Raw genomic sequence first — 25,098 nt, forward strand, 5'->3', positions numbered from 1 at the left:
GCCTATGTTACAATGTGTTTTGTTATGACGCAGTCACAGTCACCTTTTGTGGTGATTTTAAGTGAATGGATTTTTAGTTAATGAACAATTCAAAGTGAAACACTTTAAATTTTAAATTCAAGTGAATTAGTGCATTAAATGTAGTCTTGCTGTTCTGAAAACTTGTATTTGTCATTTCTTTTCTTTTTTTTGAGTCTCACTCTGTCACTGGCTGGGCTCGGGTGATCCTTCCGCCTCAGTCTTCCAAGTAGCTGGAACTACAGGCATGCGCTACCACACCTGGCTAATTTTTTGATTTATTGTAGAGATGAGGTCTTGCCAAGTTGCCCAGGCTGGTCTTGAACCCCTGGACTCAGACAGTCTTCTCACCTCAGCTTCTCAAAGTGCTGGGATTATAGGCTTGAGCTACCGTACCCAGCCTATATTTGTCATTTCATTGAGAAACAAATGCAAAGCAAAACAGTATTCTTAAAAAAAAAAAAAGTATTCTAAACACTATTTCCAGTTGTCGGGTATGCTGAAACTTACAGGTAGGAAATACTGTTTTTCTTTTCACTATTATGTATATAATTTCTTCATAGTAACAGATGTCTCTCAGTAGTCAGGAGTATAATAATGACTATAATCTGTTATGTGTTAGAATATTATTAGATATGGAGGGAAAATAAAAAATTATTATGTTTGGGTATGGTAGACTTAATTTTGTCCTTTGTAAAAATGGTGTTTTTGATCATTTTTGGGGCATTAAAACATCTTTTTTTTGAATCGGAGTTTCTCTCTGTTGCCCAGGCTGAAGTGCAGTGGCAGTGCTGGTCTCCAGTGATCCTTCTGTCTCAGCCTTCCAAGTGACCAGAACTACAGGCGTACACTACCACGCCTGGCTAATTTTTTGATTTATTGTAGAGACGAGGTCTCACTATGTTGCCCAGGCTAGTCTTGAACCCACTGGCAGGCAATCCTCTTGCCTCGGTCTCAGTCTCGGCCTCGGCCTCCCAAAGTGCTGGAATTACAGACTTGAGCCACCATGCCTGACTTTTTTTTTTTTTTTTTTGAATTGGAGTCTCACTCTTGTTGCCCGGGATGAGTGCAGTGGCAGTATCCTGGCTCATCGCAGTCTTAACCTTCTGGGTTCACGGGTCCTTCCACCTCAGTCTGTAGAGTAGCTGGGAGTGCACCATCATGCCTGGCTAATTTTTTTATTTTTTGTAGATACAAGGTCTTGCTATGTTGCCTAGCCTAGTTTCAAATTCCTGGGCTCAAACAGTCCTCTTGCCTCAGCCTCTCAGAGTGCTGGGATAAGAGTGTGAACCATAGTGCACTGCCAGATTAAGAAAATTATATTTTGAAAACAGATACCTTGATGAATAACTGGCTTAGCACATGTCAAAAGTATGTTATGCAAGACTGGGGCTCTGCTTAACTCATGTGCCTTCTACTTAGAGATAGCAACATAAATAATTTGTTAGAGCAAAGGACTATCATTTAGATTTAAGAAGAATTTCTTTAAAAAATTTCTGCCTTAACAAACTTGTACTTTCTATGAGTTAGGATCTTATGGATGACCTGAAATCAGAACTAACTGGAAAATTTGAAAAATTAATTGTGGCAATGATGAAACCCTCTCGACTTTATGATGCTTATGAGCTGAAGCATGCACTTAAGGTAAAATGGATAAGTGAAGGGAACGTTCTTGACATAAATAGTGTTATTTCATTTTAGTAATGACTTCATCTTATTTATTATATTTAAAAATTTTCGTTTGACTTATTTCAATAGGACTTGCTTAGAAGACAAAACTGTGGGAGGCATTAAGAAGTAAAGGAGGAAGAAAATTGCAAATGTGCCATTTAATCTTTTTGTAGACTTAAAATCAGTAATTTTGGCTATTTAAAATTAAAAAAAAATTTTTTTTTTTTTTTTTAAGTCAAGGTCTCACTCTGTTGCCCAGGCTGGAGTGCAGTGGCACAATCACTGCTATCACGGCTCATGGCAGCTTCAACCTCCTGGGCTTAGGCAATCCTTCCACCTCAGCATCGGAGTAGCTGGGACTATAGCCGTGTACCACCACACTCAGCTAATTTCTTGATTTTTTTGTTTTGTAGAGATGAGGTCTTGCTGTATTGCCCAGGCTAGTCTTGAACTCCTGGGCTCAAGCTATCTGCCTACCTTGACCTCCCAAAGTACTGGGATTAATAGGCATGAGCCACTGTGCCCAACCAAATTTTTAGTATTTAAAAAGCTTTTTATATTTTATTTTTATGCCTATTCTCTGATTTTGTGAAGTGTTTAAAAAATATTACAGATGAGGTATTTTATCTTTTTAAATAGAAAGTTGCCTGATTAGGGAACATTAATATTACTGATAATTTTAGATTAAAAGTAAAGCTTCAGAGCTGATTTTTAAGATGAGATTTTCTAATACCTTTCTCTCTTTCCTGTACTTTTAAACACTAACATGAAGTAGCAGGTAAACTTGTAATTTCAGTTGTAGCAAAAACTAAATGTGTTTCCGTTGACTGGGGTTTACAATATTGTATAAATATGATTGCACTGAAACATTTGTTTAGACTTATGGGACAGGAAGCAGTGCAGTTGTTAGTAGTTAGATTTTGAATGTGGCAAATTGAAATTTAACAACAAGGAACTAATGCAGCTCAGGGATTCTTACTGATGAAGTGGAGAGAGGAGAAGTTTCATCCTGATAGCAGCTTGTTTGTGCTTAGTCTTTATATTTTCCTACAATGATTCTCTTGGAATAAACAAACTCTTAATGAGAAAGTGTTTTTTTTTTTTTTTTTGGCCAAGTGCTTCTTACATGTCTGCAATAGCTAAAATTCTGCTGGAGGATGAACGCTAGGTTTTTCAGTGCTTGATTTGTGGTAAAGAAACAGAAATATAAAATAAGACTTAACTATGCTATCTATTTAAAATAATTAAGTTCAACTATACTATTGCATTTTTAAATTTAGTGGTATAGATATGACTTTTATAAGCAGGAAAAGGAAAACCAACTAAAATTATTTTTCAAAACTCCAGAAAGCAAGTTCTAATTCCTTTATACTGATCTAATTCCTTAGTAAGTAAGCAGTGTTATATTCATTGTTACCTTTGATGCAGAATTTCCCTGTGACTTCACAGAACTTAACTCAGGGACAGGGGTTTATGTTTAGAGGTACAGATTGTTTAAGTATCAGTGTCCCTTCATGCATACGTATATGAAGTTTTCATTTTTACTATTTCAATTAAAAAATTATTTCATGTTTTATTAAAATGTTTGACTTTTAAACTAGAATTAACTGGTCAAATTACAAGTTACAAATTGTATATAGTATATATATGTATACATATATACATATATAATCATTGTTTTTTGTTATTCAAAAAATACTACTATTGCTTTTGGAGAAAAAATTAATTTGAATTTTCTTTTTTCTAAACTAGACTTTATATATAAAGAAGTCCATGTTATGCTGGATAACATTTATATAACTTCAGTTTGGGTAACAAATTTCTTCTTAAAAAGAAAATAACTTTCCTTTTTTTTTATTGAAAATAAATCTCAGGGAGCTGGAACAAATGAAAAAGTTTTGACTGAAATTATTGCTTCAAGGACACCTGAGGAACTAAGAGCCATAAAACAAGTGTATGAAGAAGGTAAATATTTTGTGTATTTTTTACCTTTATCTCCACTGTCTCTTCTTTCATTTCTCTGACATGAATGCAGGTGAGATACAGAAGGCAGGCAGTACGTGAATGTTGAATGAATGTATGAAGGAATAACCCACAGTTCAAGTTACTTTTTTCTCCTTCAGTAAAGAAAATGTTGCTTTTTTAAACATTTAACTATTTTAGCAGTTTATAAGAGGCTGTGGATGAAGATGGGTTTAATTACTTTTACATAGGATTTACAACGAGTGCAGGGAAATCTGGGGGGGGGGATCCCAAAAACCTGGAATTATTTTTTTGGAGGGTGGGCCCCTTTTAGTATACAATAAACATTGCTTTTCATTATTCAGCATCAAAGTACCAGTTAGCATTGTTATGAGAGGCTGCGTTGGCGTCAGTAAATTTTTTTTTGGAGATTCTTTTAACACATTTACCCATTTCAGAAGGGTTGATCTACCAGCTCACCTGCCTACACAGCACTGAGTGAGTTTGACCAAAAACAGCATGACACCCATGCCCTACCCTCCCTGTTCACCCACCCGATCTGACCCCGAGCAACTTTTTTGTTTCCCTGGATGAAAAATACCCTCAGAGGGAAACATTTTGCTTATGTGGAAGAGGTACAACAAAAAAACGGCTGGAGCACTGAAAGACATCGAAATTGATGAGTTCAAAAACTGTTTTGAACAGTAGAAAAGTGTTTTGGTAGATGACTTAGAACAACTGCAGTTGTTAAAGGATGGTAAAATTCAGACTAAAGCCAGATACCAAAATGGTTAATGCAGGAATGCATTTAGAGGTCATCATAGTTTTGTGTGTGTGTGTGTGTGTGTGTGTGTGTGTGTGTGTGTGTGTGTGTGTGTGTGTGTGTGGCTTCATGGTACAGACAGCAGAGTTTAAAGAGTAGATGAGTTTAGTAAGTGTCCATTGACTGATGAATAGATAAAGAAAGTGGAACACATACATACACACAGGATTATTATTCGGTCCTCTTGCCTCAGCCTCCCAAAGTGCTGGGATTACAGGCTGAGCCACTGTGCCCGGCTGGCTATATTCTTAGTACTGTATCGTATGCTTTCTCACCACAAAAAACTATGTGAGATGATAGATATGCAAATTAGCTTGATTGTGGTAATCATTTTGCAGTGTATATATGTACATCAAGACATCATGTTGTACGTCTTTAATATATACAATGTTTACTTGTCCATCATAATCCAACAAAGCTGGAGAAAACTAGGTGGGTTTTGGGTAGGAGGAAAAGACATTTTTGGTCAAGGTATCATTTATTTTCAATGGCATGGAGACTGGACTGTGGAGAGTACATGGGGGAATAGAGGGAGCCTGACTGTCATGGAGGTTACATGCAAGGAGATTAACATGTGAGGATAGGCTAGGTATTGATGGTTTTGCATGACTGGATTAAGAATTTGGACTTCATTCAAAGGCATTGTAAATTTCTAAACAGGCCTTGGAGTGTTGAAGGAACAATTGAGGGAGGAAGAAGATTTGAATCAAGAGGCTGATTAGGTAGCTATGTATGGGAGGCAAGCTGGATATTTAAGAATTATGGCCCAACCTGGCTTGGTGGGTGACATGAGGAGGATAAATCAGAGAGAGGAGAAACATTTGAGAGGATTTGATGGTGAATTATATACAGATTTTGGAATAGAAGAAGGAATCAAAGATTCCTGCAAGGTTTTGTGTTTGGGTAACTGACTGAAAAAAGCATGTAACTTTTCTGGATCTTTTCAAGCACAAGTTTCAGGCTTTTAAAGTTTGCTCGCTTTCACATAATGATTAAATGTTTAACTACTTTGGAGTAATGTCTCCTTTCCTATAATAGCAGTGATTTGAGTTAATGAGAAGGACTTGTTGTAGACCCTTGTGCATCCCAGCTCCCCTTTCCTATGACCTTTTGTTGAACAGCTGGACATACAGATAGGAGAGGTCATACTTTAACATATCATTGTTGTCTCTCAGAGTTAACTTTATTTCTGCATAGGAAAAATATTTTATTAGAGGAAGGAATGGCCATGCCGAAAGAAAGAAAGCTCAGAATGTTAGGGAATGGAAGACGTTTGGAAATGAATCATGCAAAAGATTTGAGAGAAAGCAAAGTTTAAACTTACGATTGATTGTGTTTAGGACACTTGGCAGACCATCGTGTGTCTACAGATTAATAATTACATTGGTTGAGAACATTTCTAAATGCCCGAGTCATCCTATAGGCTCAATCAAGTGCTTTTAGGAGACTAATTTAATTCATTTTTGTTTAACCATTCACTGTAAGGCATTTGCTTTTGGTCATTAGAGCTCTCAGAACTGGAATAGAGAGGACTTATGTTAACCAACTATAATATTTCTTTTTTTGTGTGTCACTTTCAGTTGCTTAGTGGGGCAGGATTTTTTTTTCTAGTTGAAAGATGTAAATAAGTATGAATTATTTTGTTGCAGAATATGGCTCCAGCCTGGAAGATGACGTGGTGGGGGATACTTCAGGGTACTACCAGAGGATGTTGGTGGTTCTCCTTCAGGTATTTGGTGGAGACTAATTATAGTTTGATGAAAACATCTGAGCTTGGACTAGCCTGAATCTAGTTAAGAAAGATCACTTAACATTCTTTTAATAAGTTCTGGTTCTTGTTTCCTACTGTGATGATTCTGGCTGTGTGTTGCCTGTGCTTGTTTGTGTTTCTGAATATCTGAACTCTTAATAGTTAACTCAAAGGTTTGTTTTAGATAGCAGTGTCCTCTTTATTTCAGAGAATTTAACATCAGGAGGGTCATGTTGGTTTTGGACAGTGCTGTGTGATAGTGTGAAATATTATAGGATTAATATGATCTTAATAAAAACATTATTTCTATAAAAAGCTTTATGTGTATAACCATGAGGTGGAATTATTTTTCCTTTTGAATGAAAATGCTTTGTAATTCAGTAATGTGTCATATTATCTCTTATAGGCTAATAGAGACCCAGATGCTGGAATTAGTGAAGCTCAAGTTGAACAAGATGCTCAGGTGAGTGAGGCCTAGCATGTGATGACTTTATGATGCTGTAGAAATGAAAAAAGAATTCATGGTAAAGAAAATCACAATGTGTGTTGTAATAGCCTTGAGAAATAATCTTATTTATGGGTTCTTCAGATAGTAAGACCCACATAAATCAGTTTCTCTTATTCTGATCTGGTCAACAACATATTTTAATCCCTAAGCTGGAATGAAGTAAAATAAGTTATACTGTGAGTTTCACTTAAACATTTTTTTTTTTTTATTATGAAACATTCACAGAGTAGAGAATTTTACCCAAAGATGTTATCAGTGGGTCTCTTAGCAGTAGAGGATAAAGAAGAATAAGATATTTAATGTTAAGTGTTGTTTTATTATATAAGAGATAACGAGATATTTTAGTATTAGAAAAATTCTCTGCATTTCCTTTGACAGAATCCTAAATAAGATTTTTTTTTTTTAATCAACAGCTTTTTAGTGGCTTCCAAATGAAAATTTGCACTTAATTGACTCCTAAATCTCAATTTCGTTTCAGTGTGGTTTATAAAGCAGTCAGATGCAGGAGATAAGTGTTAGGAAATTTGAAGCATGAGAGTTGAAAACTGGAAATTGGTAATAAAGGATTACTTGGCTCCTAGAATCACAGATCATAGCCCTTTCTCTCTGGTCACATGTTTCAGTTAAGGGGATGTAACAGTTCTGGGTGGTTAGTCATACTCCCTTGAAAAAGGAAGAGCTGTGTTCACTCCTCCAATGGACTGTGCACTGTGAAACAACCAGTGCATGTGTGCTCTGATTTTGCTCATAGGGAAGAGGAGAGATCTTACTCTTGTCGGGTGGGTTGATTTTAGGAATACTGAGGGCTCTCTGTGCAGTATTTGACTCTTGCTTCACTAGCCCTTATAAGAACCTGTTGTGTCATGTCCCTGATTAAAACCTTAGGGCCCTCTGGTGCTTCCACTGCTCTCAGGATAAAACCCAGGCCCTGGGCTATGGTGTATAAGCCCCACTTATCTGTGTTCTGCTTGTTATACCTCTGCCTTTCTCTTGGCCCTTTTGCTTGCTCCTCCCTGCCCCATACGCTTGCCTGATTGCTATTCTAGGATCAGTCCTCAGCTTAGATGCTTTTCACGTAGTTCTGTCTGATACCCCCAAGTGTGAGTCAGGTACCCCTCACAGGGAAAACCAACCCCCTGCAGGCTTCCTGTCCGTCCTTGCCACCTCATATTGAAGCTGTCTGTTTGCTTAACTGCCTTTCCAGGGTGCTCTCGGCTGTCAGTTCAGTTGTATCCTCAGTTCCTGGCATAGAATAGACACTCAGTAAGTAACTGAGGAGTGAACTAGTGCATACCTTTAAGGTAATGGGTCAGTTTCCCTTTTATAGAATAGCAGTGGAGCTGGGACTTCCACCTGGTCTGACTGACTCCAAAGCCCCTTCTCTTTCACTGAACAATAATCTCAGTGTTATTAAATATTAGCACCTCTCTCTCATTTCCTTTATCATATAAGGGGTTTATTAAATACAGTTTGGAAACACAGATCTAGCTCAACTCCACCTTCTTGCAGGGAAAGGATCAGAGCAACCCTACAAAGTCGTACACCCAGCTGCTGGGGCTTTGTTCTGTACTGAGATGACCTTATTGCTTTCCAGGCATCATTTGTGGGCTTTGGTAGGAGACAGTGCTGATTCTCACATTCCTGTTCTCAGGAAGCTTTTCACCAGTCACAGTGTAGGAAGCCAACTCTGGTCTCAGATGACCGTGGTGAGGCCTGCATTATCGAGCAGTGGGCAGATTTCCCAGCACAGTTGGTGATGTAATGAGAACTGCTGCCTTGCGAGGCTCCTGGGGAAACTGCATTTTAACCTCACTTCCATCTATTTCTCTTCGGAGCGTTCACTGGATAGCACTGATTCTCACTCTCCTGGTGGGGCAATCGCCTGGGAATCTTGTCGGGCTACAGACTCTGATTCCATAGGTCCTGGTGGGGCCTGGGAGGCCGCATTTCTAAAGTGCTCTGAGGTGATGCCGATGTTGTGTCCTCAGTACTTTGACACCAAGGCTGTAGAGGTGTCACTTACCTGTCACACAGCAGATGTGACCATTCAGAGCCCTGGAGGTGAAACTCTGTCAGGCATATAGTTCTAAAGTTTAGATACATGCGTGACTTTCATAGTAATTGTCTTTTTATTTCGAAGTTGTGGCTTGCTCACGTGAACTGATCCATATTGTTTATCTTTATCATTAAATTAATTTTAAAATTTAGTGTAAAGATATGTGATTCTCATCTTTTTTGTTTTTAATTCTCTGGAAATATAATAAAAAGTGGCTTGTACCACCATAGTCTACATTCTTAAACATGCTGTGATCAAAACTTCCATTCAAACCCTTTCATTATCACTTCCTGTTCTGACTGGGATTGCCACAAGTGGGCGTTGGGCCAAATCCAAGTAGCAGCCTCAGCAAATTGCATGCATCTTGGTTTAATAAATGTACTTAATTTTAAATGAATAACTAAAAGGATAGCATAGTCATTGTAAAGACTGATTCTTTGGCCTTTAATAAGTTATTTGCATCTTTATTAGGGGATTCAGATGTAATAATGATGTCTGTATAGGTTTATTATTTTTAAGCAGCTATGTGAACACTGGAAAGCATGTATTTTCTATGTCTAAAATAAGTGGTCACTCAAACTATTCAACAACTATTTATTAAGTGCTTGAAGTATGCTAGGCATTGTGCTACAACCATAACCTTTTCAGGGCACAAAACTTTAGAAATAAAAACTATAAGCCGTCAGGTGGATTAATATTCAGAGCAAAAAGCAGATGTGATTAGATTAAGAACCTGGAAGTGAGATAGAGGAACAATTTTATTAATTGGGCTTGAAATTTTTGCAGGCTCTGTTCCAGGCTGGAGAACTTAAATGGGGGACAGATGAAGAAAAGTTTATCACCATCTTTGGAACACGAAGTGTGTCTCATTTGAGAAGGGGTAAGTAAAAATGTCTGTATGGGGCAGATACTTTGGTAAATTTTGAAATTTTGAGTTAGTATGTCAAAAGAGCTGCTTAGTAGTTGGCAATTAATGAATCAGTTTTTGTGTTTCTTCCTTTTGGTGACCTGGAGAAATCTGATCATTCTCTTTGCTGCTGTTGTATCTTTTATAAATTAGGGCTCCTTGATCCACTTTTCAATATCCGAGGGTGGCCAGGGAGGTCAGGCCTCTGCTTGTTACTCTCATAATCACAAGTCATTGAGTAGGGGTTCACTGCAAGTGTTCCTCCTTGACATCGGTACCCAAGACCTCAGCTCTAGATGTTCATCAGCACTTGTGGTGTCAGTAGGGAAGGAGTTGAATGACAAGTGATAGAAAACCCTAATAGAGGCTTTAACAATTGGGCTTTGTTTCTGTAGGTTGGATTCTACAACTGATTTGGCAGGACCTGAGGTCTTTTCATATCTGTTCCACTGTCCTTAGTGTTTTGGTTCCCTTTCTCATGCTCATTCCCTCATTAGCACAAGATGGCTGCTATAGCTCCAAACATAACCATTTTATAGCCGGAAGAAAAGGGTAGACTAGTCATATCTATCTATCACTTTTTATAAGAAAAGGAAAAGACTTCCCAGAATCCCCTCCAGCAGATTGAGGTGCTGAACACAAGGAAGAAGGGGGCATGTGTGTTTGGTAGGATAATACCTGATCAGAATAAATATCTTCTTTGCGGATAGAGTGATCTTATGCGATTAAGAAATCATTTTCATTTTTTCTAGTGTTTGACAAATACATGACTATATCAGGATTTCAAATTGAGGAAACCATTGACCGGGAGACTTCTGGCAATTTGGAGCAGCTACTCCTTGCTGTGGGTAGGTAATTAATTTTACAATGTATGTAATATTTATGGTGCTAAAAGTACTTTATGCAATGGAGGTTGTATCTGAACATAACCACCTAGTTATGAGAGGAAGAGCTTGACATGATTTGGGGGGTAGGAACAAACTTCTAAATTTCCAGTTAAAAGTTTGTTTTGATTTAGAAATACAGGATTATCTGGTTAGTTCATCCAATCCTATGGAAATACTAAGAGAATTGTTTAAAAATAATTTTGAAGCTGCATTAAAAATATTACTATTTCATTATGAACCTGAAATGTTATGGATATTATCTCAGAAGCTTGTAAATGTTATTTCTGATACCTGCAGAATTTTAGAGTTCTTGTGAATACTGTCATCACAGTTTTGAAATAGACTGAGAAGTTGCCTGGTTTAGAAAAGAGTGTCTTTGACATAATAGAAGATATGATGATGGTTGTTTTCAGATTAAATAACTTAGAGTTTTATTTTAACTTCCAGATTAATAATTTGGAAGACTGGGAGAAATGAGTTTGTGCAGTTGATTGTAGAATTATATATACTCCCCAGATTCAGGGAGAATTTATTTTATGATTCTTAGTAGTCCTAGTTTTCATATGTATGTGGACTGTCTCTGTCTGCTGTTTCTTCCAAATATTTGGCTATGAGCTCAAGCTTTTGTGCTCTCTGTCTTCTGGAGAATAAGCTAAATATGTGCACGAACCAACTCTAAAAGTAGCCTTTCATTTGAGTACACAGTGAACTTTTACTAGAAGACTTTTAGATAGCTCCTTCATAATTAGAATACACATACAATTTGGCTTTTTTTTTTTTTTTTGACTGGGTGTAATGGGTCACACCTGTAATACCAGCACTTTGGGAGGCTGAGGCGAGAGGATCACATGAGCCCGGGAGTTTGAGACCAGCCTAGGCAACATAGTAAGACCTCCTCTCTACAAAAATATTAAAAAAATTAGCTTGGTTGGTGGTATGTACCTGTAGTCTCAGCTACTTGAGAGGCTGAGGCAGAAGGATTGCCCGAGCTCAGGAAGTCAAGGCTGTGGTGAGTCATGATTATGCTACTGCACTCCAGCTTGGGTAACAGAGTGAGACCCCGACTCAAAAAACAACAGCAACAAGAAAAACCCAACAATGGCATTTTTAGTACTGGTGGCTATTTTTCTTAAGTACTGGAAAAGGAAGAATTAGGAAAGCCTCACATGGAAAGAATATTTTTGTATATTGAAGAATTTTCATCTGAATAGGTTTTCTGAAGCTAAGCAGACTGAGATCTGAGTAACCTTATCCTACATTAGACATGTACATGTTTGGAGAAGATAGACTTTTCTGATGTCAGTTTATCTGGGTTTGTTCCAAAATGAATGTTTCCTGTTGCTCTGTATGAATTTTGGATATTAAAGAATATGACAACAGTATAGGAAGGTAGTCAAAGAATTTTCAAAGATTAGAGTAGTAATCTTGTATTATTTGCTCAAATGTATTGGAATGAAAACTTCCAATGTGTCTGTATAATTTATCGGTGATGAAGTAGGTTGTGGCATGGTAAGAATCCAGGCTGCCAAAGTTGTATTGTCCAAAACTTGCTTGTAGAGCAAAGGGGCAGAGAAAAAACTTAGGATCCTTGTTCTACATAGACCTCAGACCTTGGTGAGTGAGGAAATCATATCTGCTTGCAAATAAGCAGCTCTGTAGCCTCTGAAACTTTTATGCTTCTATTTAGAAGTAGAGCTATAAGCAAGAGGTAGCATTGATTTTTAATTAATCCTTTTCACATCAGAATAGCATCTGACCATTGCATTATTTATTTCCTTAGTGAAATCTATTCGAAGCATACCTGCCTACCTTGCAGAGGTACTCTACTATGCTATGAAGGTAAGTGGATACCTTGAATCTTCTATCTAGTACAGTTCTCTAAGTATCATCTTTCTCCATCTCTAATTATGTTTTAGATGATAGACCTTGAGAATTTTTCTTAAAACACGCAGTCCAGATCTACCAAATTGTTTTACTTTATTGATTCACCCCAACTCGGGGCATTTGATGCTGCGTTTGAAGTTTTTAAACACTGTGCCTCTTTCTTTTTCTTTTTTTAAAGGGAGCTGGGACAGATGATCATACCCTCATCAGAGTTGTGGTGTCCAGGAGCGAGATTGATTTGTATAACATTAGGAAGGAGTTCAGGAAGAATTTTGCCACCTCTCTTTATTCCATGATTAAGGTAGCAGAGCCTTTCTTTAGATTATGTTTAGAAATTAAAAGCAGACCAATATATAACATGCAAGACAGAGATGGGAAAACACAATTCTTGTGTTAAGTTTAAAATTTTAGTGGTATGATTAGAGCTGTGTGTTAAAAAAGCTCAGCATACTGTTTCCTGAGGTGGGGCTGATGGTGACCAAGTGAAAGCTCGGGTGTGGGTGGGGCTGAGGCTCTTGGTGAACACAGGGACATTATTTAATAGTGGTGACAGATGACTCAACAAATCCTACCCCTTGCCCATGATAATAATGTGTTCTTTCTGTCTGTTATCAGTTCCAGCTGTCTTTATTAGTTCTTCCTTTATTTCATATCAGTTTTTCCTTTTCTTTATTGTCTCTTATCACCTTGTCTCTAGTGTTGGTTCATAGTTCAGGAAAGAGTCAACAGGTCATATCGGGAATAAGACAAGAACTTAGGTATTGGCATTTTTGTTCTTTTAAAAATAAGGCACTCCATGGCCTATAATTAAGTTTGACTTAGAATCTTTTGACTCTTACTTTTTGATAAAAGCTAACATGGGCCATGTGCAAAGCAGGATTTTAAGTGAATGAAAGCTTTAATTTAGTGTGTGTGTGGTGTGGCTGGGCTGAAGGGCAGTAAAGGGTACACCCATGTGCTTGTAGCTTAAAACATTGATTTGCTGCACACATCTGTGTGTCAGGCAGCAGGGACAAAGCACATCCTGCCTACTGTCTCTAAGGGAAAGCGATAGCAGCCTGGCAGCCCCTATGCACTCTCCTTCAGCCAGGTGATGGAAACTAGAGTTTACTGAGAAAATTTGATTTTCATTTTAATACAGTTGCTTATATTTCTCTGCTCTTTGTGTTACTAGAGGGAAGAACAGTTCTCAGAGAGAACTGAGCCTTTAAGGGGTAGAATGAGAAAATCGCACATAGATTGCATTGACAGAAAACTTCCTGTGTGACATTCCTGATGTGAAAGTCACACACAGAGATTACCCACTTGGGAGAAAATACCTGTGAATAAGATTTGTTGCCAAATATTTTTTAATTTTTAACTGTTCTGTGGCTTCTGTGAGTCACAGTGGTTAATAGAATATATATGGTTTCAGGGTGATACATCTGGGGACTATAAGAAAGCCCTCCTGCTGCTCTGTGGAGGAGAAGATGACTAATGGGCCACCAGGGAGAGTGCCCTGCCTATGCCTGACCGTCCAACTCCCTTCTTCACGTCCAGCTGCACTTCTCATATGCCAATGCTCAGCACAACGCCTTACTCATGCTAGCATGCTAAAGACCAAGACACATGAAGAAAATAGCGGTGCTTCCTTCTGATCTTGGGTCCTGATCTTACTATCTCTCTGACTGCTGTAGTACTGAAGTGTACTTACGTTACTAAGTCTAACGCCTAGGTCATTTATATTTTTCCTTAAAAGGCCAGATTGCTTTTTGCCTTTTTACAGAACTTCATTTATATTAAATTGATAACTGTCTTACCTTAATCGGAACCACAGCCTTGATATTGTGAACTCCAGGAAATGTTATTAGTCAAGTTTGCAACAGAACTAAACCTGCGAAATTATGGTGGTTGTATTCAAAAGGTTAATGAAGAATAAACATTTCCTTCCCCTTGAGCTGTGTGTTTAGGGATTTTATTTAATTTATCTATTTAACAATGATATCTTTTTCCAAGCCATTCAATTGGTATTAGTTGAGAATTGAATTTACAGTTGGTCTTTGGGTGATAAGAAATGCAGCACCACATCTGAATTTTCTTCACAGTATGCAGTGAGGGAGAAATTGAAGGCGTCTCTGGTTTATTTGCTGCAAATATTAGGCATCTGTTAAGGCAGTGCTTGTGGTTCTTCTGCTTGCCTAGCAGAAAAGCTAATTTTAAAAACCTAAAAATTCAGAGCACTACCTTTCTCTTTTCTATATAAACTTTTTTCCCCCCTATTTATCACCTGGCACCTTCACCTTCTTTGAGGTAAAAAAGCAGGCAGTCTTTTTTTTTTTAGAAAGAAGCAGTTTCTTTATCTCTTCTATTATTTACCTGTCAGTTTTCTGCTTTCAAACTTCCTCTTCAGTTTTCATTTTTCATTTTGTATTTATGCCCTTACTGATGCATTTTTTTTTAAAGCAAAGTGACGGTTTTAATAAACAATTCTTCCTTTGAAAATTTTTAAATAGTGATACTGTTTTTTTTCACAACCTTTGATACTCATCAGAATAACCAGGAGGACCTTAAAAATTGTGTAGGTGGACATGTGACATTGGATTTTTTTCCAGTGATTTCATAGGCAATTTTGATTTGTTGAGTATCAGTTGCCTGTACTTTTCATATGGGAGATGATATATTTCAAAGAATTCTGTTCTCTCTGTTTTTTTTTTTTTAAATAGCCCACTGGCTTTAAATATAAGCCCTGGATTATTTGTGTCATGTTAAAAATAAATGAACTAATACGCTTTAACATTTGTTATATTTATCTACTTTGCCTCTACCCAGTTCTTCCTGTAAATTTATTGGGAGACCAGTAAGTGTTTTTGGAACTAGATAGGCTGATTCTAATTTCATGTATAAAAATAATTGTCAGTAAAACTTTAAAAGAAAGCAGTGAGGGAGCACTAATCCTTACAGATTAGAATAGACTATACAGCCTGAATTGCTAGAAGGTTTAGCACTGGGGTATGAGTAAACAGGTGGACAAAATAGAATGTACAGATATGAAAACAGATCACTTGGAAATTTAGTATGTGAGAAAAGTCTTAATTTTCTGTGTAAAGATGGAGTTTTTTGATTGTTGTTGTTCATAAATGGTGTGAAGACAATTGGGCAACCATCCAGAAAAAGGTGAGATTACATCCATACCTCACATATCAAGCAAATCTCAAAATGAATCAAAGATTTAAGCATAAAGATTGAATCATAAATATATTAAAAGAAAACAGTATGGTATAAATATAGTACAAACAAGTTTATATGCACTGGGAAACTAAAAAAATGTGTGTGGCTAGCTTGGCCGGGATATTTACTCCGTTGCAGTGTTGGCGGTGATCTGGAACCAAACTCACTGTATCTCCAAGGTATGTCTGTGAGTAATTCCCAGAAAGTGAAAAAGAAAAAACTAGTACTATAGTTTAAAAAAAAAGGACAAAATAGATGAATAGTCCATGAACAAGAAATAACAAATGACTCTTGAACAAAGATTCTTGGTCTTTCTTACAATGACAGAAATGCAAACTTGAATGGTACTGAGATGTCTTTCTTCACCTATCAGATTGTTAACAATCCAAAGCTAAACAATGTACTATTGTTGGCAAGTTGTGGTGAGCTGGGAATTGTCACATATGGCCAGTAGGAGTAGAAAGTGGTACATCCCCTTTGGACGGGAGTTGGGCAGTATTTATCAAAACTATCAATGCACTTACCTTCTGCCCCAGCAGTGGCAATCAGGGCACTTATTCTACCGTCACCTACCTTTATGAAATGATGTCTGCACAAGCTTATTATGACATTGTTTTAGCTAAAGGTCAAAAATAATGCAAGTGTCCATCAATAGAAGATTGGTTAAATAAATTACAATATATGCAAATAACTACAGTATAAACAAATACTACCACAGTGTAAAAACAGATGAGAAAGGCTCTATATGCATCTCACAGAAAAGTCTGCAGGATAAGTCTCTGCTAGTGAAAAAAGCAAAGTACAGAACAGCATCTATAGTTTCCTAACTCTGTATAAGCAGGTTTTTTTTTTTTGGAGGGGAGGGGTGGAGAATATTAATATATAAATATATATATGGCTGATGCTTAAGTTCATAGCGTTTTTATCTTGTCTATGAAATGCAAATGTTGCATGATCATTGACTAGTTCATCACATTTGCCAATTCTCAGGTAGATTGATGTGGATCATCACAGACTAAAATGTTTAGATGGTCTTCATCAAAGCCCGATAGTTTTCCTGAATGTGGAGAATCACTCAGGTCAAAGTGGCCTTCTTTGAAACGACAAAATCATTTATATTTTTATTTTAAAGATGCGGGGTAAGTACATAAGTGGTCATAGAACAGGTAAAGTTTAGGTACTCTTATTGATGTTATGTGCCCTCTCTTCCCTCCCCTGGCAGTGTCCCACTACTGCCAATCCCTTTCTTATAGTATTATGATACATGTTTAGGGTCCACTTATGAGTGAGTACGTGTAGTACTCAGATCTTTGTTTCTGTGATAGATCACTGAGCATTATAGACTCTAAATCCATCCAAGTTGCTGCAAAGTTTGTAATTTTGTTTTTCTTTATGGCTGCATAATATTCCACCGTGTGTGTGTGTGTATGTATATACATACATATATACATATGTATGTATATGCATACATTATATATACATGCACCACACTTTCATTATCCAGTCCACTTTTGATGGGCAGCACAGCTGGTTCCATGTTTTTGCTATTGTTAATAATGCTGCAATAAACATGCGTGTGCAGGTATCTTTTTAAAAACGTGATTTGAGTTCCTCTGGGTATATTCTCAGAAGGGGGATTGCTGGGTCATGTGGAAAGTAGATTTTTAGATCTTTTAGAAATTGGCACACTTTTCTACAGAGATTGTACTAGTTTATACTCCCACCAACAGTGTAGAAGCGTTTCCTTTTCCCTACATCCTCTCCAGCATCTGTTGTTTTTTGAGTTATTGATGATGGCCATCCTGATTGGATTAGGTGGTATCTCAGTGTGGTTTTAATTTGCATTTCTTGGGTGATTAGTGAGGCTGAGAGTTTTTTCATGTATATGTTGGCTACTCATATGTCTTCTGAGAAGTGTCTATTCATATCTTTTGCCCACTTTTTAATAGGGTTGTTTGTTTTTTCCTTTTAGCATGTTTGAGTTCCTGAATGTTAGACTTTTGTCAGATTTACAGTTGGCAAATATTTTTTTCCCAATCTGTGGGCTGTCTCCTTGCTCTCTTGGTGATTTCTTTTGCTTTACAGAAACTTTTCAGTTTGATGAAGTCCCACTTGTCTACCTTATCTTTTATGGCATTTGCTTTCAGAGAGTTGACCAAGAATTGGTTGCCTACTCCAATGTGCCTAAGAGTGTTTCCCACATTTTCTTCTAGGATTCTTACAGTTTGAGGTTTTGTATTTAGGTCTTCGATCCATTTAGAGTTGATTTTTGTGTATAGTGATAAGTAGGGGTCCCGTTTAAATCTTTAGCATGTGGTCAACTACTTTTCCAAACACCATTTATTGACTAGGCCTTCTCTGCCCAGTGGTTGTTGGTGGAGGCTTTGTCAAAGATGAGTTGGTTGAGAAATTGAGATTTTGCTTCTGAAATCTCTGTCCTGTTCCATTGGTCTATATGCCTGTTCTTGTACCAATACCAGGCTGTTTTGACTATTGTAGCTTTGTAGTAGAGTTTGAAGTCTGAAAGTGTGATACCTCTCACTTTGTTTCATTTTTATTTATTTTAAAGATGTGGAGTACAATTCAGGATTAGGTATACAAGTGGCCATCATACAAGTAAAGTTTGGCCCTCCCTTTGGTCCCCACTTTGCCTGGTTTGAGATTAGGTACCCGTATTGATGTTGTGTCCCCCCGACCCCCACCCTGGCAATATCCTGCTACTGCTAATCTTTTTCTTATAGTATTATGATAAATGTTCAGTGTTTGCTTATGAGTGAGAACATAGAGTACTCTGTTCTTTGTATCTGTGATAGACCACTAAGTATGATAGACTCTAAATTCATCCAAGTTGCTGCAAAGTCCATATGTTTGTCCTTCTTTATGGCTACATAATATTCCATTGTGTATATGCACCACATTTTTAAAAATTCAATCTAGTTTCAATGGGTAGCACAGTTGGTTCCATGTTTTTGCTATTGTGAATAGTGCTGCAGTAAACATGCGTGTGCAGGTGTCTTTTTTGTAAAATGATTTGAGTTCCTTCAGGTATATTCCCAGTAGGGGAATTGCTGGGTCATATGGAAGGTCGATGTCTAGTTCTTTTAGAAATCACCACACTGTTTTCCAAAGAGGTTGCACTAGTTTGCATTTCCACCAGCAGTGTAGAAGTGTTCATTTTTCTCAGCATCCTTGCCAGCACCTCTTGTTCTTTGTTTTATTACTGATGGCCATGGTATCTCAACATGGTTTTGATTTGTATTTCTCTGATGTTTAGTGAAGCTGAGCTGAATCATGTGCCTTTTGACTGCCCATATATCTTCTTTTGAGAAGTGTCTATTCATGTCTTTTGTCCACTTTTTAGTGGGGCTGTTTGTTTTTTCCTTTTGACACAATTGAGTTCCTTGTAGATCCTGGATGTTATGTCCTTGTCAGAGATATAGTTGGCAAATATTTTTTCCCATTCTGTGGGTTGTCTCCCCTCTCTTGATGGTTTCTTTTGCTTTGCAGAAGATATTCAGTTTGATGAGGTCCCACTGTCTACTGTATCTCTTATGGCATGGGTACTTGGGGTTTTGATCAGGAATTGGTTGCCAGTTCCAATTCACTTTGTTTCTTTTGCTATGGATTGTTTTGACTTTTCATGGTCTTTTATGTTTCCATATGAATTTCTGTATTGTTGTTTCTAGGTCTAAGAAGAATGATGTTGGTAATTTAATGAGTATTGCATTAAATCTGTAGATTGCCTTTGGTAGGATGGACATCTTAACAATGTTAATTCTTCCAATCCATGAGCATGGAATATTTTTCCATTTGTTTGTGTCTCTGATTTTTTTGAGCAGTTTTTGTAGTTTTTATTGTAAAGGTCTTTCACGCTTCTGGTTAGGAAGATGCCAAGGTATTTAATTTTTTTTTTTTTTTTGGTGATTATTGTATATGGGATTGTGCTTTTTTTTTTTTAAGTTTGAGTCTCACTCTATTGCCCAGGCTGGGGTGCAGTGGAATGCTCACCGCCACCCCAGTGTTGACCCGCTGGACTCGGGTGATCCTTCCGCCTCAGCCTTCTAAATAGCTGGAACTATAGGTGCGTGCTACCATGGCTGGCGATTTATTTTTTGATTTATTGTAGAGATGTGGTCTCGCCAAGCTGCCCAGGCTGTTTTTGAACTTGTGGGCTCATGCAATCCCCTCACCTCAGCCTCCCAAAGTGCTGGAATTACAGACTTGAGCCTTCGCTCCTGACTGGGATTGTGCTTTTCATTTGACTCTCTGTTGTTGTTGTATAAGAATGTGACTGTCCTTTGCTCGTTTATGTTGTACTGAGACATTGCCAGAGTCCTTTATCAGTGCATGCAGGTTTCTGACAGATTTGGTTTGGTTTTCAAAGCATAGGGTCTTGTCATTTGCCAAGAGAGATAACTAACTTAACTTCCTGTTTGAATACCCTTGATTTCCTCTCTTATCTGATTGCTCTGGCTAGTACTTCTGACACTATGTTGAACAGGAGGGGTAAGAGTGGGCAGCCTTGTGTTGTTCTGGACAAAAACATTTTCTTGCTGTGCTTTACTTGATGGCGTTTTCCCTATACACAGCACAAATCTTTTGAGTCGCCTTAGTTGCCTTTAATTCTCTTTTAAAACATAATAATATGTCAGAAGTGTTCATTTTACCCCATTTGACACTCCATCTTCTTTACTCCACAAATAGCACTAAGTTTCTTCATATCTGCAAAATGCGTGGCATATTCACAAGCATAACATTGTTATTCCAAATGACAAATGATAAACTTCCAGCTCCCAATACCACACTGTTGCCATGCTAAAAACAAATGCTATGAACTTACACATCAACCTTACATTGTGTGTTCATATATATAGTGTGTGTGAATATATATATATATACTTGCTTGTTTCTATGTGAAGATATGCTGAGAATGATACTTAGGACATTAATGAAAGTGGTTAGCTATAATGAAGGAGACCATAGAACCCAGTGTGTGGAGACAGACTGTTTATGCCTGTCATCTTGAATGAGTATAAGTGCACCACCTTTCACTCCCAGGTGCTCTGTTTTAATGAAGATTACACAATTACTAACCTATAGGGGAATAGAGTTAGAGAAAATGGAATCAACAGGTACAAGGTGGCACAAGTATTAATGTACACAATTATTAGATTGTTTTGATGTTTGAAACTTGATGTACTACCTATTAAAAAAAAAAAGATTTATCTAATGGAAAAATTGGGGGGAGGGCATTCCTGTCTGGTGCTGCTCTATGTGAATAAACAAACCCCACCCTATCAAGTGTATTAACGCTTCAGAGGAGGTAGGTCTGTTGCTTAGCCTGTATTGTCCATTTCCAAAGGTCCTGAAAATTTAATGTTATGTTCCTTCACATTGCTTTACATCCATTCAGGAGTGGAAGGATGTTTACATGAGCGGGCTAGTGAGAGCATACTGCTTTGGAATGTGCCTGAGGTCCTTTCCATTGTTGTGGGTGTCCTAGGGGCCAGAAAGACACTTGAACAAAGGAAACTCATGCTATATTATGGGATAAGATATCTCCACACCACAAAGATATCAAGTCTCCCTGAATTCATCTATACACTTAATATGATCTCAGTAAAATACCCAGAAAAAATATTTGTAAGTTCATGAGGAAAAACAGACAGGAATGCTAGGAAAGTTATTTTAAAACATTGGGGAACTAAGGATAATCTTTCCAGGTATTAAAGCAGTTTTTAAAGCTATATTAACTTCTGGACGTGGTGCCTCATCCTGTGATCCCAGCACTTTGGGAGGCCAAGGGGAGAGGATTGCCTGAGCCCAGTGTTTGAGACCAGCCTGGGCAAGTTGTCGAGACCTCATCTCTACAATAAATAAAAAATTAGCTGGGCGAGATGGTGTTCACCTGTAGTTCCAGCTACTTGGAAATCTGAGGCAGAAGGATCACCTGAGCCTGCCTAGCAGATTGTGGATGCAGTGGCCGTAAGCATGCTACTGCACTCCAGTCTGGGTGACAGTGAGACTCTGACTCAAAAATAAATAAATAAATAAATAAAGACCTATATTCACTAAAGAAGTGTACTTACACAGTAGGCAGACAGATTGATGAAATAGAATGAAAATGACAGAAATAGGCCCAAATACATATACGAACTTGTATAAGATAAAATATCACTGTAAATCAAGGGAGAAAAGAAAGCCAACTACACAACTGTCTCCAAAAAGTAAAGCTGTAACTATAACTCCTATCTCACAATGATCAACAATTGAAATATAAAAAGAAAAAAAACCAGATATTAAAAGAAATTCTAATATCTAATATAAAGAAAGTCTTGTTAGCATGTTACAAAATCAAGAAGTCATAAATGAAAAAGTCTAATTAAATTCAACCAATAAGTTTTAAATTTTAAGAAAGAGATTTATGAATGACCAAAGCCACAAAAGACAAATTTAAAAGAAAAGCAATCACCTAAGAAAAATACTTGTAATTCATAGATGTAATTTCTCTAATGTATACAGAGATCCTTCATATTGAAAGAAAAAAAACCAATAAGTCATGAGAAATGAAGGTCATGCACACAGGATCATTTACAGAGTAGACAATACAAATATTCTGAAGCACTTAGAAAGATATGTAATCTCTTTCATAATAAAATAATGCAAGATAAAACTATAGTGAAGTATAATTTTTCCCATAGCAGTTTAGCAAACATCAAAAAATTGTTGATAAAGGCCTTGTGAAACAGTCACAGTTTACCTGGATGGTGCAGTTTTTCCAACCACTTTGGAAGGTATTTTGCCCTATAGATCATATTTATAAATACATAAGCACTTTGATTCTAGAGATGTATTTCTAGAAATTATCTTACAGCTATCACTCATGTGAAATCACATGGGTACAGAGTTATTCATTGTAGTATTGCTTCTAATAACAGAATATTGAAGCAATGTAAAAGCCTGTTAATAGGGGACTGGGTAAAGTAACAATGGTACATTTATACAATGACTACAGCATAGCTACACAGAGTAAGAATGCTTCATATGTGGGAAAATACTGAGTAATATTGAGAAATAAGTTAAATGAAAACACTGCATAGTCACAGTATGGTTGCTTTTTGTGTGAAAAAAGGAAAAATAAGAATTTATGTGTGCGTTTACTTTGAGAGAACAGAACACTTGTGAAGGATACTTAAACTAGTAATAATGGTTACATGTGGGAAAGGAAAATGGGTAGACGAGACGGGAAAAGAGGGAGTTTTTCACTGTATACCCTTTTCATCTTTTGGTTATTGAATCAGGTAAATGTATCTTTTAAAACACATACACAGATATTAACCTAAATTAAAGGAAATATTTGCTAATTTATAATGGAAAAGTATGAAGAGGAACGTAATGAATGTTTCTAAAGCACTTTTAACATAAACAACATCACTGTGTTTGAGCACGAGTGTTGTTCAGGGATTGGTCAATTCTGCAAAACTCAGGTGTTGCTAATTCAGGAAATCCTGACGTCACCAAACACCAGGCCAGTCTCAAGCTACTTGCTTTTATTTTATTTTTTACTTTATTTTTTAAGTGTTAGGTATACTGAGGTTTACATAACACAGTAAAATTAATCCTTTTTTGGTGTACAGTACCTTGAGACACAACCATTTTATTACATGTATCAGTAATTAGTTTTTTTCCCCCTGGGTAGTATTCCATTTTATAGATATAACACAATACGTTTATCCATTTATCAGTTGGTAGACATTAGCATTGTCTGTAGTTTTGGGTGATTATGTAAAGTCACCATAAACATTCATGCACAATTTTTACGTGGTCATATGTTATTTCTCTTGAGTAAATAAGAAAGGGATTGCTGGGTTGTATGATACGTCTATGTGTAACTTTGTAAGAAACTGCCAGACTGTTTTCCAAAATAAGGAAACAATTTTGTTTTCTACAGCAGTGTGTATGCATTTATATATATATGATTTTTAATATATAAATATAAATATATATATGTGTATATATATCTATATATATATATACACATATATATATATCTACCTCAAACTCAGTGGCTTGAAATAACAAACTATTTAAAAAATATTTTGTTTTATTTTAGAGTTATGGGTACATATGAGGATTTACCACATAAGTAAATGGCATGGAGGTGAGGTTTGGGCTTCTAACGGGCCTCTCTCCCACTGGTAGTGAACCTGAATGCCCCATCCCTCCTCCTTCCCTCCCTGCTTTAGCAGTATCCAGCCTCTGTTGTTCCCACCTTTGTGCTCATGATAACCCCCCCGCCCTACCAACTCCCTATTTGGGGTAGTGGCTCTATAGTTCTGCTCATTCAGATTCGGATCTTCAGTACTGTTTTTGCATCCTCTTGTTCTTTGTCCTCTGGTTTAAACTGAGGGTCAGCTCATTGACTTATTGTTTTGGAAGTCAGAAGTCCAAAAGTAGTCTCACTGACAAAATAAAGGACTGTGTTTCTTTCTCTAGGGGAGAACCTATTTTCCTAATCTATTCTGTCATCTCGAAGCTGTCCACATTCCTTAGTTCTTGGCCCTTTCCTCCACCTTCAAAGTCAGCAGTTGCATCACTTCAACCTCCTCTTTCTGCATCACATCTCCTTCTCTGACAGTCTCCTGCCTCCCTCTTTCTCTTTTAAGGACACTTGTGATCATTTTCAGTTCACCTGGGTAATCTAGGATACTGTCCCCATCTCAAGCTCACATTTCCTCTGTAATCCTAATGCTTTGGGAGACTGAGGTGGGAGGATTGCTTGAGACCAGGAGTTCGAGACCAGCCTGGGCAATGTAGTAAGACACCCCCCACTCCCCGCCGTGTCTCTACAAAAAATAAAAATAAATTAGCTGGATGTGTAGTCACACCTGTAGTCCTAGCTGCTCAGGAGACACAGGAAGGAGGATCACTTGAGCGCAGGAAGTTATGATGAGGTTATCACATGAGCCCAGCACTCTAGCCTGGGCAACAGAATGAAACCCTGACTCTGAAAAGTAAATTAAAAAAAAAAAAAAAAAATCACATTAGCAGAATCCTCTTCACTTTGTGAGATCCCATATTCACAGGTTTTTGGGAATTAAGCCATGGGCATCTTTTGGGGTGAAGAGTGCGTTTTTTGCCAATCACAGATGGTTTCAAGAAACATGATTTTGCAACATACACACCATTGTATCTTTCTTGGGGTAGGAGTGCTTTGTGCTTTTTCCAGCTTTCTACATTCTAGGTGGAAGTGGAATCTCCAAATAATGTCTTCAGTTAATTAATTTAGCTGACATAGATGAGGAAAATCTTTAATTATTTGATTAGAACTTATACTTAAATTGTCAAGAGCCTGTAGGGATAAATTTTTTTGAGTGTGTGTGTGTGTGTGTGTGTGTGTGTGTGTGTGTGTACTTGTCTGCACA

General features: G+C 37.3%; 1 protein-coding gene across 2 annotated transcripts in view; it reads left to right on the plus strand.

The window, feature by feature from the left end:
• The window catches only part of ANXA5 (annexin A5), a 28,658-nt gene extending 14,256 nt beyond the window's left edge, over positions 1–14,402 (plus strand). The window contains exons 5-13 of one of the 2 annotated variants that reach the window (XM_008068398.1): positions 1,549–1,662; positions 3,564–3,654; positions 6,124–6,203; positions 6,631–6,687; positions 9,575–9,668; positions 10,448–10,543; positions 12,363–12,421; positions 12,645–12,767; positions 13,881–14,402. In XM_008068398.1, the coding sequence (XP_008066589.1) occupies positions 1,549–1,662; positions 3,564–3,654; positions 6,124–6,203; positions 6,631–6,687; positions 9,575–9,668; positions 10,448–10,543; positions 12,363–12,421; positions 12,645–12,767; positions 13,881–13,943 (777 nt within the window). In that variant the 3' untranslated portion in view covers positions 13,944–14,402. Of the gene's footprint in view, positions 1–1,548; positions 1,663–3,563; positions 3,655–6,123; positions 6,204–6,630; positions 6,688–9,574; positions 9,669–10,447; positions 10,544–12,362; positions 12,422–12,644; positions 13,029–13,880 lie in introns of those variants that run through there. The other variant, XM_021717739.1, reaches the window with a different exon arrangement.
• Positions 14,403–25,098: the final 10,696 nt, after the last annotated feature.

The sequence above is a fragment of the Carlito syrichta genome, unplaced genomic scaffold (genome assembly GCF_000164805.1).
Source record: "Carlito syrichta isolate Samal-C Ts95f unplaced genomic scaffold, Tarsius_syrichta-2.0.1 Scaffold310650, whole genome shotgun sequence".
Lineage (NCBI taxonomy): Eukaryota > Metazoa > Chordata > Mammalia > Primates > Tarsiidae > Carlito > Carlito syrichta.